This window comes from Geospiza fortis, unplaced genomic scaffold, assembly GCF_000277835.1.
Source record: "Geospiza fortis unplaced genomic scaffold, GeoFor_1.0 scaffold23, whole genome shotgun sequence".
Taxonomy (NCBI): Eukaryota; Metazoa; Chordata; class Aves; order Passeriformes; family Thraupidae; genus Geospiza; species Geospiza fortis.
In genome coordinates this window covers 14,330,458-14,345,472 of record NW_005054303.1, presented here as the reverse complement: position 1 = coordinate 14,345,472, position 15,015 = coordinate 14,330,458, and the positions used below count along the sequence as shown (strand labels likewise).

Sequence of the window (15,015 nt, the reverse complement as noted above, 5' to 3'; positions counted from 1 at the left end):
CAATTCTGCATTGCAGGGAGCAGAGTTTTCTCCCTGGAGGAAGCAAGTCTGGATCTGCTCTTACAAAAACGTGTCTCAAACCCTTCCAAAGGGGTGGATGATTTTCAGATGCCTGTAGAGGACACAGTGCTGGGTGCACTTTAACCCCCCCAGCCTTTGGAGCACCCAAGCACATTCCTGTCCCTCACACAGCAGCTGTTCCTCTAACAGCTCTGATTTTTCACCCTGGTGTTTCCACTAAAAATCAGACCTGTCTGTCATATTCCAGCGACCTCAGAGAATGAAAGAGCCACTTTGTGGCCACCATGAAGTGACTGTGATGGTTTGCAAGTGTTCTCTAATGCTCTGCCATGTCTGATGCTGATTGCACCTTCTGTCTGATGATAATCAGCTTTTCACTTGAGTAATTGCACACCTTGATTGTTATTCTCTTTCTCATCCTCATCTTCCTCCTCCTCCTCCTGCTCATCCTCCTGGGTTTGTTTCACCTTGTTCTTATCTTCCACCAGGGTTATAACTTCATCAGTATCTTCCAAGACCAGGTATTGGATTGGCATTCCCTGAGGAAAATAACAAAGCAGTGGCAGCACAACATCCCCCCTTGCTTATTTTGTCTGCAGATCAGACTCAAGGTTGATGGGAACCATCCCCCAACTCCTTATTTTGGGGATATGTCACAGATCCCTGAAGCTGCCAAACAGGGGAATGTCTGGGTAATGTTTCTTTGTCTCAGTTTCTCCTGTGCTTGAGTTTTTCTCACTCCAGGATGATGTTTCCTTGCAAATGTAAGGAAAATTGGCTATGTAAGTAAATGTGGCTAGGAGGGATCCTGTGGTAAAAGTGAACACCAGTCCCATCTCCCAGCAACTTAACTCAGATCCAGCACTGCAGGAAAGGAGAGCAGGGAAGTACAGGGGCCACTTGGATGTCCCCTCATTAGAGGGGTCAGGCTGGGTCCAAGGAGCCCATCACAGCCTGGGAAACCAGCTCAAAAAATCCTTTATCTCATGGAGCTCAGCCAGGAGAAAAGTTCCCAAGTGTACAGGGACTGGCCACCCATGGAAAGAAGCAAAAAAGCAACATGAATTTCTCAGAAATGAGACCTTGTCAGCTTAAAACCAGTGCTGGCACCAGCTCAGACAAAGGCACTGGAGAGAAAATGGAAAGTTGATCAGGAGCTGAGAGAAATGACAAAGTGCTGGCACCTCCCACGGGCTCCCAGAGCCACCCAAGTGCACATCTCTCAGCAGGCCACGGGAAGCCCTCAGGGGATGCTCAGGTCTGATCCTGCACCTGAAATCACCAGTGGGACAGTTCAGGTAATCTGGGACATCTGTGCTCCCTGGCATCTGCCAGCAGCCCATTCCAGCCTGCCTCACAAGCTGGGTCAGGTCCCTGCAGGGTTTAACTCATCTTGATCAGCCTCACTGAACTCCCACCCTGCCCTTCTCCCAGCTCCCTGCCAGAGGCACTGCCTTACACCAGCCCAGCACTGAGCTTTGTTGTTTGCTCTTTGTTTCACACTCATCCCTCTCCCATCTTTTGACACCTTTCCTAAGGCCTGCAGAAGCCCAAATCTTTTGGGGAATCTGCACTTGGATGGAGTTCACAACCTTGTGTTGCCTTAAGGTGTACTGGAGATGTCACTCAATGATTTGAACCCAAAATAAACTCACTGCTTTCTTCTTCCCAGCAGGCACAGTGGCTCTGCAGCACCCAAATCATGGAATCATGGAAGGGACATTAAAGATCACCCAGTTCCACCCCTGCCATGTGCAGGGACACAATCCACTAGGTTGCTCCAAGGCCTGTCCAACCTGGCCTGGAACATTTCCAGGGATGGGAAATCCACAGATTCTCTGGATAACCTGGGAAAGACACTTTCCCTTGAGCTTCAGGGAATGCTGTCAAATCAATCCCAGGGGTGAGCAACATCCCACCACCCTCTGCAGAGCTGAGTTGTCCAATAAAGAAATCCAGCATCCAACCTCATCTGGTGTCTTGAGGGCCACGTTTGATCGCTGCAGAACGTTCAGCTCTACGAGGTCCCTTCCAAAACACAAAGTGAACATCAGATGGTGTGACATGGAAGGTCACCCCTCCTCTTTCTGCCCCAATTTCATCACTGCTAAGTTTCCTCTCCAAAATCTCTCTTAGTCTGAATATTTTTCCACCCCTAAACCAGCAAAACTTCCAAATTAATAGAATTCTGGATAAATCCTTACATATGAAACACCCTGTCCTAGGATATAGCCTGGTGTTGAGGTAACCCAGCTCAGAAACCCCACAAAAAGCAAATAGAACCCAAAAACACCTGAGAGAAATACCTGGACAAAAGGGCAACTCCTGCTTTCCCCAAGAGCTGCCAGGCCACAAACTCTGCTGTCCTCCTGTCAGCCTCCTGGGTCTCCTTCTGGCTCAGGATGAACACCAGGGGCAGCCCGAGCTGCAAGTGAACAGTGGAGATCTTCTCTGGGTCCTCAGCAACCTCTGTCTGGAGAACAGCCAGGGTTAACAGCCAGGCTTATGCTGCAGCACAGCTCCACAAGCTGAAGGTACCTCAGCTCTCCCCCAGCCACAGAAATCCTCAGGAAAAAGCTTCCAACCCCAATTCTAAAATATCCATGAAACAGAACCCACACAACTCCAATTAAACCGTTCCAACATGTCATGACCTTCCCTGTTAAAAACGTGGGCTTTATTTTGTGGGGTTTTTTTTTGTGGTTTAGCAATTCCAGATGTCAAATTTCCACTCATTTTTATTTACCTGGCATCCACTCCCTGGAGCAGTTTGAAAATCCCAGCCACAACATGCAAGAGCTGGAATCCTTCCCTTCCTATCTTGAACGTGCTGCTTCATGACAGCACATGAGAGGTGCTTGATGAAGCTCCATGAGCCTGATCCAAGAAAATGGCTGAAGGAGCATTCCCAGCTCATCCCCTCGTCCTTCTGGATGGACAGGGATGACCACTGGCAACAGGAGGTTGCTGAAGTTCTTTGCCCCTTGGAAGGAGGAAATAGGAGGGAACCTCCTGTTCCTTGTGATCACCAAGGTGGGAAGGACTGATAGCAAATTCCAGAGGGTGCTGAAACTCCTGCAGGGAGCAGCTGAGGACTTTGGGGTTGTCTAGTTTGAAAAAAAAGAGGCTGAGAGATGACCCCACTGCTCTCCACAGCTTCCTGAGGGGATGCTCCTGAGCCTGCATGAGCAGCTGAGGACTTTGGGGTTGTCTAGTTTGGATAAAGAGAGGCTGAGGGATGACCCCACTGCTCTCCACAGCTTCCTGAGGAGCAACTGAGGACTTTGGGGTTGTCTAGTTTGCAGAAAAGGAGGCTGAGGGATGACCCCACAGCTTCCTGAGGGGATGCTCCTGAGCCTGCAGGAGCAGCTGAGGACTTTGGGGTTGTCTAGTTTGGAAAAAAAGAGGCTGAGGAATGACACCACTGCTCTCCACAGCTTCCTGAGGAGATGTGGAGAAGGAAACACTGATGTCTCCAGAGTATCCAGGGATAGAACATGTGGAAATGGTTCAAAGCTGCATCGGGGAGGTTTACACAGAATATCAGGAAGGTTTCTTTACCAAAAGCACTGGAACAAGCTTCATGTTGAGTTGGGCACTGCTCAAGAGTAATTTGGAAAATGGCCTCAATAATTTATTTATGTTTTGGCCAGCCCTGAATTGGTGAGGCAGCTGCACCAGGTGATTCCTGCTCCTTGCCTGGAGCCATCCTGGAAGGGGCAGACTCCCACCCTCAGCCTTTCTCTCTTCTCTCACCTCCCTCATCCTCACCTCCCTCCCTGCCCTCCCACCCAGGGAGCTCCTCCTTCCCAGTCCTACCACCAGTGGAGCCCCCATGAGCTTGAGGTGCCTGTGGATGTTGAGCAGGGTCAGGGGCTGTGCCAGGGCTGTCCTCCTGCAGGCCTGGGCTGGCTCTGTGACCTGCTGGCAGTGGCAGAACAAGAGCCAGGCAGAGGAGACATCGGGGTCATCGTGGCTGTGAGAGAGGAAACAAAACCCACCCTGAGCAGGGGTTCCAAGTGCCCTGACAGAAGGAGCAGGTTTGCTGATGTGTTGCACAGATCATCCTCAAGCCCAGGGTTTGGCAGGGTTGTGGAACAGGCTGGGAGAGCTGGGGGTGCTCACCTGGAGAGGAGAAGGCTCCAGGGAGAGCTCAGAGCCCCTGGCAGGGCCTGAAGGGCTCCAGGAGAGCTGGAGAGGGACTGGGGACAAGGGATGGAGGGACAGGAGCCAGGGAATGGCTTCCCACTGCCAGAGGGCAGGGATGGATGGGAGACTGGGAAGGAATTGTTACCTGGGAGTGGGGTGAGGCCCAGGGACAGGGTGCCCAGAGCAGCTGTGGCTGCCTCTGGATCCCTGGAAGCGTCCAAGGCCAGGCTGGACAGAGCTTGGAGCAGCCTGGGATGGTGGAAGGTGTCCCTGGTTAGCTGTGACACCTTCACTGCTGTTGGCCTGTAGGTAACTTTGGGAAGTCACTTTCCTTTTCAGATGCACCCATTCCCTACCCCTAAAACAGGGATCACCTTCTTTGGGTAAGGATTTAAGAGCTCTCCATGGAAGAGCAAAGTGCACTATTAAGACCTCAAATCCTGCTGCCCTGGGTTGGCTGGAAGCTGATCCTGCTGGAGAAGCTCCCGCCGTTTCGGCAGCTCGGGAGGGAGCGGCGCTGCTTTAAGGAGAATTCAGGCGATTCCGGTGCAATGACAACCGTGCCATCTAGCGGGAGCCACAGCACAACTCCCGGAACGCTGCAAGGATGGAAGGGCACCTCGGGAAGGGCCACCCCGGTGCCTGTGACAAAATCCCAGGGAACTCCTGATGGAGTTATTAATGTTGGAAAAGCCCTCCAAGATCACCGAGTCCAAAAGTTCCCCCAGCACTGCCAAGGCCACCACTGAGCTGTGTGCCCAAGTGCCACATCCACATGGATTTTAAATCCTTCCAGGGATGGGGACTCCACCACTGCCTTGAGCAGCCTGTTCTGACATGACAACCCTTTCCATGAAGAATTTTTCCCTAATATCCAATATAAACTTACCCTGGTGCAGCTTGTGGCTGTTTCCCCTCGTCCTGTCCCTGTTCCCTGGAGCAGAGCCCGACCTCCCCAGCTGTGCCCTCCTGGCAGGAGCTGTGCAGAGCCACAAGGTCCCCCTGAGCCTCCTTTGCTCCAGGCTGAGCCTCTTCCCAGCTCCCTCAGCCTCTCCTGGTGCTCCAGACCCTTCCCAGCTCTGTTTCCTTCTCTGCACACACTCCAGCCTCTCACTGTTTCTTGTCATGAGGGCCCCAGAGCTGACCCCAGGATCTGAGGTGTGGCCTCAGCAGTGCCAGCACAGGGGACAGTCTCTGCCCTGGGCCTGCAGCCACAGGCTGGTACAAGCCAGGTGCCTCTTGGCCAGCTGGGCGCTCTGTGGGCTGAGGAAACAACACCCCATGTGATGTTCCCAGCTCCTCCCTCACACTCCTGACTGCAGGAGGTCACATCAGCAGTCACAAGGAGGGATCTGCAGTTCTAAAGCAGCTCCTCCTGCAGGGGAAGGGGGTGGTCAGTGAGGCCATGGGATGGGAATTCCCAAATCCATGAGCAGTGCTACATTTGGATATCACAGCACAAGGGGGGAGTGCTTTAGGATTTTAACATCAACTCTTCTGGGAACCCATGGCTGAGGTTTGATCCATCAGCCACAGAAAGGAGACACAGGGCTCTTCTGTGAAATCCCACCAAATACAGCCGCAAACAGCAAGGCCAGGAACACAACCAGCAGCTTTTGGAAAACAGATCTGACTGTCCACCCTTGGCACAGCATCCTCATGTCATCCCAGAGTTGCTCTGGGAATCTGAGACACCAGGAGTGAGGCAAACAGTGCATGGAAGCAGCTCTCCATGGTGGGGGTGTCTCTGGACATACCTGGTGGCTTTTAGCAGTGCTGCTTCAGTTGTCAGGACAAACTGGTGGATGGTCCCATAGACAAAAGCTGCCTCCATCACAGCTCTGTGCTCTGGAAAGGGAAAGGTGAGGTGAACTCAGCTCTGTTTCCTCCACATCTCCTGTTTCATCCTTGCCAGCTGTAAATATCAATTCCCAGGTTTTCAGAAACTCTTGGCACAATGTCACAGAGTCTGTCTGAAAACATACTGTGAAGGGAAGTGAGAAACTGGAGCTGGATCCCATTCCTGAACCCCAGCAAACAGGTGCTATGTGAGAATCCACTCCACTGCAGAGCCAAGATTTATCATTTTTAAGACAGCAACCACTGGCTTGCTTTCCCTCTCCAAGTCCATCTCTCAAGTTTTATGCTCCCAGCAAAACTTCTGGTGTAACTGATCCCTTTGGGAACAAAGCAAGACATATGGAAGTAGAGATCTTGTGGCTGGGTGGCCCTTTCAGGTTTTCACCTGTAGGATTTTGGGTCAGAAACTCAGCTCCTGGATATTCTACCAAAAAAAAAAGGCTGGGGGAAGAGAGGAAAGATGGAAAGCAGAGTATCCATACCTGCTGTCCCAGTAGCTGGTACATAGGCAAAGACCATGTTGGACTTTCCTTTCAATACATTTTCAATGTTCTCAAGGTCTGCCAGTGTTTCAACATATTTAACTTCATTAAAGAGCAGGGCACTGAGGAAACAGAAAAAACCTCATTAGCAACTGGTTGAAGAGTAAATTTGCAGCCACACAAGTATGATGGGAAAAACAGGGTAAAATTCCAGCTTCTTGCTGGCAGAGTAAGGATTCACAGCCAACTGGAGGTGCCCAGGTGTGTGCTGGTGAGTTGTCCCAAGGCAAAAAATTTAACAGGGTCAAACCATTATGAAGAGAGAAGCTTGATTGAGAGCAGCCTCTGGAATACCTTGATGCCTCAGGTTTTAGCTTTTCTATTTTTCACATTCTGTACTGCTTTAGTGAGTGGGTCTGGGCTTCATATTATGGGATGGTGAGCTCTGAGCACAGAGCAGGGAGACAAAACAATTCCTGCTCCAGCTGGGCACCAAGGACAAATGATCCAAATCTCAGCCCAAGAGCACAAACACCGTGGGCTGGAGAGAGAAAAACAAGCAGGGTGGGACTGCAGGGGCTAAAGCTGGAATGGGACAATGAACTGCAAGATGCAAATGGAGCAGAACTGATCCCAGGGACAGACCTCGTGCCCGGCCGTGCATTTTGGGGCCATTTTGGTTCATCTTGGGTGCAGCCCTGGCTGGGCTCTTGTGCTGCCCAAGGTGGATCCATGGAGGAGATGTTTGAATAAATCCCTGCTTTATTCTGGAACTCCATCTATTCTCTGTTCTAGGTCAGCCTTCACAAGCCATCAGTTTCTGGTGACCCAGATGGGACACAAGGCATCAAGCTGAGGTTGGAATTTAGTGGCAACAGAAAGGAAAAGGATTTCAGAGGATGGGATGTGGTCTGGGGATGTGGGGATGGACTTTCAGGGATGTGGTCTGGACTCACAACAAAACGTTGGCCACGACGGAGTTCACGTCGAACAGGGCGTCGGTGGGGAACTCCCGGATCAGTCGGTTCCCTCTGCAGAGGGAAGAGAGAGTCACCAAGGGAACTGAGAGAGATTCACTGCATGGATCCATGGGAAAAGGGAGCCAAGGCAGGCACAGAAGGATAGGGAGGATGATGGAGAAATGGCAGAACACACTTGAGATGTCTTTGATCAGAGCTGGGAATCGCTCAAGCCTGGTTGAGCAGGTTCCTGCTGCACCTGGGGACAAGGTGGCCTTGGCAGTGATGGGGGAAGAGTTGGACTCAATGATCTTAAAGGTCTTTGGAATGGCTGCACTTGATGATCTTAAAGATCTTTGGAATGGTTGGATTTGATGATGTCAAAGGTCTTTGGAATGGTTGGATTTGATGATGTTAAAGGTCTTTGGAATGGTTGGACTTGATGACCTTAAAGGTCTTTGGAATGGCTGGACTTGATAATCTTAAAGGTCCTTGGAATGGTTGGAGTGGATGACCTTAAAGGTCTTTGGAATGGTTGCACTTCATGACTTTAAAGGTCTTTTCCAACCTTAATTACTCCACGATTATCAGTACAACAGTCAATGAGAACTGAGCTGATACATGGAAAAGCTTCCGTGTGACAACCCTTGGAGAGACCAGGAGCTGAAACCTTCCCATCCAGGGCAGAAGAGTTAACCCCACCAACAAGGAGAGCACCAAAAAGTGTTTATTTCTTGGACTAGACCCAAAATCTTGTGGCCTGGGTAGCTCTGGGTGTGGGAGGCCAGAGGAACAGCAGGACACTGATGGAGGGTTTCTCCTGTGGTTTCATTCCACAGCTCATCCCTCTGCTGCTCCAAGGAACTTGGGGCAGGATGGGAGAATTCACACTGAGGACAAAGCATCTCCTCTGCCTGTGCTGGAATTTTGGGGGCACCTTTGGCTGATCTATGCAGGTCACTGCTGTCCTCATGGCTCCTCTCATTCCTCCACATACATCTCTGATTGCTGACAGCGGTTCCCTCAAACATTTCCTTCAAACTGGAAAGAAATCCCAGTGCAGAGCCCAGAAATGCCCCTCACCTGAACAGGAAGGCTTTCCTTAATGCATTTTCTTTTCCACAATATCTTGAGACATCCTCTTTGGGACAATTCACCTAGACAGCAAATACATGTCATTACAGATTCAGCCCCACAATGACCACACACACCCTCTACAGCTTTCTTCCATTCAAGAGTGTAAATCCAGCCTTTCCAAACCTTCTGAGAGGGAAAATCCACCAAAATGGAGACCAGAGATGGAGAGTGGAGTTTGTACTTCAGTTTTCCAGCTTAGCTGCTGATTTGGGTCAGATGGGATCAAAAGACCCCATGATCTGCCCAGCATATTCAAAGTGACAGATCAGTGCTTCCTTACTGAACTTGGTCTGTAGCTGGAGGAAACTAAATAAATCCAAATATAAATATATAAGCACTTCTTCGAGTCTAATTACACTTGTCTGAATTTGTAGTTCCCTCACGTGAATCTGCATCAAATTTCAGCTAAAAACTCCTTTGTATGAAATATTTATTGCATTGAGTTGAAAAGAAGTTAACCAACCTCATCCATCATGGAATATGGACACTGGAATAGGCTGCCCAGAGAAACTGGGGATTTTCCATCCCTGGAAATGTTCCAGGCCAGGCTGGACAGGGATACCCAGGATAGTGGAAGGTATCCCTGTCCATGGAAGGCGAGGTGGAAAGAGCTTTAAGGTCCCTGAAAGCCAAAGCTGTTCTGTGAGTCCATGATCCTATGAAAAATCTGTGTTCATCCTTTCCTTGCTCATTTCCTACTTCATCCCACCCAGCAGCTTCCCTGAGCCCCATTTACCTTCACCACGGAAACACCATAGTCCTGGAGGGCCTCAGCTGAGCTCTCAATGTGCTCCAAGAAGGGTTGAGCACCAGGAGAAACTGAAACACACACAAAAAAAAAATTCTCTGCAAGTCCTCAGGGTGAAGAGCATCCTCCTGCAACACACTGAGATGTGGGAGATGTTCCTCAGCCCGTGCCAATGCCTTTGGGAAATCACATGCAGGGGATCATGAAGAACAAAAGCAAGGTCAAGGATCTTCTAACCCATGACAGCCTTGAGTTCTCCCACATGAAAGGGATTCCTGCTTTTTCTAGCAGATATTATGGAAGAGGGGAAATTCCTTAGGAAATTTGCTTTCTCCTCCAGAGTACCTCAAGAAAACAATCCAGAAAATGAATGAAGATGTTTGAGGGACTGTGCCTGAGGACACAGCCAGGAAAGAACCCATCCCAAGAGGTCAGGAGGACTTGGAACTGTGCAAACACAGCATTTGTCCAGTTCTTCAAAACCCCTTTGGGTTTAAAAACCTCAGGAACTGCCCCTTCTCTGAGGAGGGCCACAAGTTATCAGAGGGATGGAGCAGTTCTGCTAGAGGAAAGGCTGAGAAAATAGAAAAGGCTCTGGGGTGAATTAACTGCAGCCTTCCAGAGCCTGAAGGAGCCAACAAGGAAGATGAAGAGAGACTCTACAAGGGATGGAGGGACAGGACACAGGGAATGGCTTCCCACTGCCACAGGGCAGGGATGGATGGGAGATTGGGAAGGAATTCCTGGCTGAGATAGAATTCCCAGAGCAGCTGTGGCTGCCCCTGAGTCCCTGGAGTGTCCAAGGCCAGGCTGGACAGGGCTTGGAGCAACCAGGGACAGTGCAAGGTGTCCCTGCCATGGCAGGGGGTGGCACTGGATGGGATTTAAAATCCTTCCAACTCAAAGCATTCCATGATTCTGTGATTGTTCCACTCTCACCGGGCCTTGCTGAGCCCCCAGGCTGATGGAAACTCACATTAAACACGTACCACTAGGGCTGAAAAAAGCCAAGGATGTTTTTCCAGCTTCCAAGCCACTGAAATAGTGCTGGGGGCTTGGCTCCTGCTGCAGGCTGGCACTTCCACATTTTGGAATGGAGGAGGCACAGAAGAGAAGGAAAACCAAGGAAGAAACCCATCTGTCCTTTTGGGCTGGCATGGCTGTTCCCAGCTACAGGCACAGGAGAGTCACAACTGGGAGAAAAAATAATAATAAAAAACACAAACACACACAAACACATATATGAGTGTCTCTCTGTTTTAGTCTCTGTTACATGACTGTAATTTCCAACTGTGGAAATTATTATTAATATGACACAAACATCTTGAGGATATTATGAAATAGTCACTCAATCCACAGGTGACTCAGACAACTGCAAAGAGGACAGCAGAGGCCACTCCATTCCCTCTGAGTGGCACCTTCAAGTGCACAGACCCTCAGTGCTTCCAGCTTTAGGGCTGCTTTTCCTCCCTCCTTTTTATTTCTTTTGAGTCAAACAAAAATTCCATGAGCAGGCATCAAAGCAGTGACAGCACCATCCACAAACCCCCGCCCAAACTGTCTCAATTCCTGCTACAAAGCTTTGAGGGTGCCAGGAGAATTTATGTGGCCCTGAAAGGTGTTTGCAAAGGGATGGGACGTGTTGTGGTTGCCAAAAAACCCAATGGTCATTTGAGATTCAAATAGGAGAGCTCCTGTTTCAGTGCAAAATAGAAATGTGCATCTTCTGGCACTTGTTTGTGGTCAGAGTGAGGAGGAATTTTGCAGGTATATTTATAAAGATTTTCTAGCTGAAGTCCTTAGCATGAGGATGTTCTGCTGGTGCTTCAGGAACACATGTTCCAAATTATTTTTTTATAGAATAACTGATTTCTCTCTTATATTTATAAGGATTTATGTAACTTAAATGGATGCTATTTTTGTATATACTGCTGGGTTTTTTCTTTACTCTGTGATCAGACGTTCTATACGATTTAACCTTTAAAGGATTAATTAAAAAATCAGATTACCCTTGACCTAAAATATGTGTAGCAATAAGTCAGCCAAGAATTCTGTAAAATCTTTCCTGCTTCTGGCTACTGATTTTGCCACTTCTCAGCAGCCACCTTGACTTCCCCAGAGAATTAAGTGTGAATTTTCCTGAACAGATTGATTTTGGTGGGAAGTGCCCCTGCCCCTGGGATGGAACAAGATGATCTTTAAGGTCCCTCCCAACCAAAACCATGCTGGGATTTTGGGATTCTGCTCACTCCAGGCCATGGCAGATGATGTGAGGAGGTTAAAGGATGAGAAGCCACCTTCTTCCCACTCCATTCCTTCCCAGCCTGCTCCTCAGGGATTGCTCTCTGCTGCTGGAGCGTGGCTGCTCCCTGCTCAACAAAGGGACAAAGCTGGGACTGAATCCATGCAGAATTTACATCATGAGCTGCAGCTGCTTCCCTCAACAAACACCCCTGTGTCCATGGGCTGTCACGCCTCCAACAGCCTGGCAGAGGCTGGCAGCTCACCACGGCTGCCCTGGGATCAACCCAAGCTCCAACACTCCAAAAACAAGCAGGGAAAGATCCTGTGCCATGCTCCAGGAGTGAGGAGCTGCTGACAGGCACACTCAGCCTTCCCAGGCTCCTTCTCCAGGAGCTGAGGGCTTTGGATCAGGCCTGAAGGCACAACAGAGATGGAAATACATTAATTTGTTTTTTCTTTTCATCTCAAAATCTCCAGTTGTCTCCTTTCCAGCTTTGGGCAGTGTCAGGCATTTCTGGTCCTGTGCCCTCCCATCTGTTCCCCTGGCTGACAGAGGGGACAGGGATCAGGCTGGGGGGGGTGATGTTTATTAAATGACAAACTTGGTTACTGCAGGATGGAAAAATAAACACAGTCCTGGCACGTGGGAACCACCCAGGTCAAATGGGAGAGCTCACTGACAAGGAAGGAAGAGGAGCAGCCTCCAAGGACTCGAAGATGTCACAGGATTATATCTGGAGGAGAGGGGCAACAGTTTAAAACATAACTCCAGCCCCAAGGAGAGCTCAGAGCCCCTTGCAGTGCCTAAAGGGGCTCCAGGAGAGTGACTTGGGACAAGGGATGGAGGGACAGGACACAGGCAATGGCTTTCACTGCCAGAGGGAAGGGATGGATGGGAGATTGGGAAGGAATTGTTCCCTCTGAAGATGGGGAGGCCCTGGCACAGGTGCCCAGAGAAGCTGTGGCTGCCCCTGGATCCCTGGCAGTGCCCAAGGCCAGGTTGGACAGGGCTTGGAGCAGCCTGGGATGGTGGAAAGTGTCCCTGCCCATGGTAGGGGCTGGAATGAGATGAGATTTAAGGTCCCTTCCAACCCAAACCATTCTGGGGTCCAGTGAAAAACGTGTGCTCACCCCTTCCCTGCTCAAGTCCTCTCACCTCCTCATCCCTCCATCCTGCCCAGCAGCTTCCCTCTGCTCCCCATCAACTCAGACATGAATATATATTCAGCTTTTAGGCCATTTCCTCTGTCACCTCTTTCCCATCAATGGAAAATGAACCCCCTAGGGCTGGAAACAGCCAGAGCCCTGCACCACTGACACCTTCAGGATTGCCAGAGATGTGTGAAAATACCAGGGATGTGTGAGCCAGCTCTGGGTCACTGCTGGGAAACCTTAAGCCCATGGACAAGGGGCAGCCTGGCACAGCACTGAGGGAATGCCAGGCCTGGCTCATGTTCCCACTGTCATCATTCCAAGGCAGAGCCAGTCCAGGTGCCTGAGGTCACTGTAGGTGACTTGAAGTGAAACCAAATCCACCAGACATATCCAGCCCAAACTCTTGTGGGAGCAGAAATTGCTTGTGCCACATCAGTTTTGTCTGGGAATCCTGCAGTGGAATCCATGGGCTGGGATCACCTCTGATCCCAGCTGCTTTCCATGACACTTTTCCTCCTCAGATTTATCACTGAGGAAGCTCAGCTTCCTCAGGGCAGGGTGTAAGAAATAAATTTATTAAAAATCTTCAAAGTTTGATAGAAGGTTTATATCATATATAAAATAAGAAATACTAACTTAAAAATATCATGAAATAAAGCAAATATTATTAAGAAAGAAATACCATAAAATAAAGCAAACATTATTAAAAAAGAAACAAGTTTCAAAAGATAACCTTACAAATAAGACTAAATACTTTAGAAAAATAAAACTATAAAAATGCATTGTAGTAAGACCCATGAGGGGTAATTTTAAATAATTAACTTTAAAACACTTAAGACATAGTGTAACAAAAAATGAATAAGCTAAAAAACACTTATAATTAAGGAATAGTTCACTTCTAATTATAATAATGTAAATTATAATATCTGTATTATCTCACCCTTCACATATAACTAAAAATAAAATGAAAGTTTTTAAAGCACCTCTCAATTACCACATCTCTAAGTCAAAAAAACCCATAATCCCACAGGAGGGTGGTGTGGGGTGGGATTTAAGAGTCACAGGACAAGGAAGAGCTGCTGTCCTGCTGGAATTACGGCCTGCACAGCCAGCTGGACCCACCTGCACCATCCATGGCCTTCCCTGGACTCAGCAGAAACACCATCAGCCTGGACTTTAATGCCAGCGATGTCAAATCTACACTTTGGCTTGTCCAAATATCATCACAGAAGCCCAGAATGGTTTGGGTGGGAAGGGACCTTAAAAACCAAAGTTCCAACCTTGCCATGGGCAGGGACAACTTCCACCACCCCAGGGCTGCCATGGCTCCACCCAGCCTGGCCTTGGGCACTTCCAGGGATCCAGGGGCAGCCACAGCTCCTCTGGGCACCCTGTGCCAGTGTCTCCCCAGAAATACACCACCCTTGTTAGTTTTATCCCATTCCATCCTCTCCCAGCCTGCAGAGGCCTCAGCTGGTAAGTTTTAACCCCCTAGGTAGATGTTCCTAAACCAGGAGCATTTAGGATGCTCCTAAATGGAGTCACTTCAAGCTCTCCTGTGCTGATTGACCCAAATCAGGGCTCTCTTTGCAGCAGGACATTCACCCCACACCCTGCTGGCACAGATTTTTGGCAGGATTCTCACCTGCCTTCCATGCCCTTCTGGCAGCACTTAACCAGGGAGCTGCTCTTCCCTTTCCTGGCAGGGAAGGCACAAACCAGAGCCCAAACCCACGTGGGGCTGGCTCAATCCCTTAGCTCCAGCAGGATGGACAGACTGGAGTTCTCTCTCCAGCTCACCTGGATGTCCCAGCAGAAACATCCCTCCTGCTGCTGCTCCAAAATGCAAAGCAGAAAGGAACACTGGCAGCTCTTCCTGCATTTTTGTCCATCCAAACAAGTTTCCTTTGGGTGATCCAGAAAAATGACAGAATCCTTAAGGTGGGAAAAGCCCTCTAAGATCATTGAGTCCAACCATTCCTCAAGGGGGAATGGCTCCCACTGCCAGAGGCCAGGGTTAGATGGGATATTGGGAAGGAATTCTTGGCTGGGAGGGTGGAGAAGCCCTGGCACAGGGTGCCCAGAGCAGCTGTGGCTGCCCCTGGATCCCTGGAAGTGCCCAAGGCCAGGCTGGATGGGGTTTGGAGCAACCTGGGATGGTGGAAAGTGTCCCTGCCATGGCAGAGGTGGGACTGGATGAGTTTTAAGGTCCTTTCCAGCCCAACCCATGATTTCTTGCCTGGAATTATATTGACTTTTC

The 15,015-nt window shown here is 49.5% G+C and overlaps 1 protein-coding gene across 1 annotated transcript in view; it reads right to left on the bottom strand.

Annotated features, from left to right (window-relative positions):
• The window catches only part of TXNDC16 (thioredoxin domain containing 16), a 38,533-nt gene that overhangs the window by 22,297 nt on the left and 1,221 nt on the right, over positions 1-15,015 (bottom strand). The window contains exons 2-11 of the mRNA XM_005417973.2: positions 10,346-10,549; positions 9,345-9,427; positions 8,555-8,628; positions 7,469-7,543; positions 6,513-6,634; positions 5,928-6,018; positions 3,841-3,997; positions 2,328-2,494; positions 1,989-2,049; positions 416-560 (exon numbers count right to left, since the gene is read on the bottom strand). Coding sequence (XP_005418030.1) covers positions 416-560; positions 1,989-2,049; positions 2,328-2,494; positions 3,841-3,997; positions 5,928-6,018; positions 6,513-6,634; positions 7,469-7,543; positions 8,555-8,628; positions 9,345-9,427; positions 10,346-10,514 — 1,144 coding nt within the window. The 5' untranslated portion in view covers positions 10,515-10,549. The remainder of the gene's footprint in view (positions 1-415; positions 561-1,988; positions 2,050-2,327; positions 2,495-3,840; positions 3,998-5,927; positions 6,019-6,512; positions 6,635-7,468; positions 7,544-8,554; positions 8,629-9,344; positions 9,428-10,345; positions 10,550-15,015) is intronic.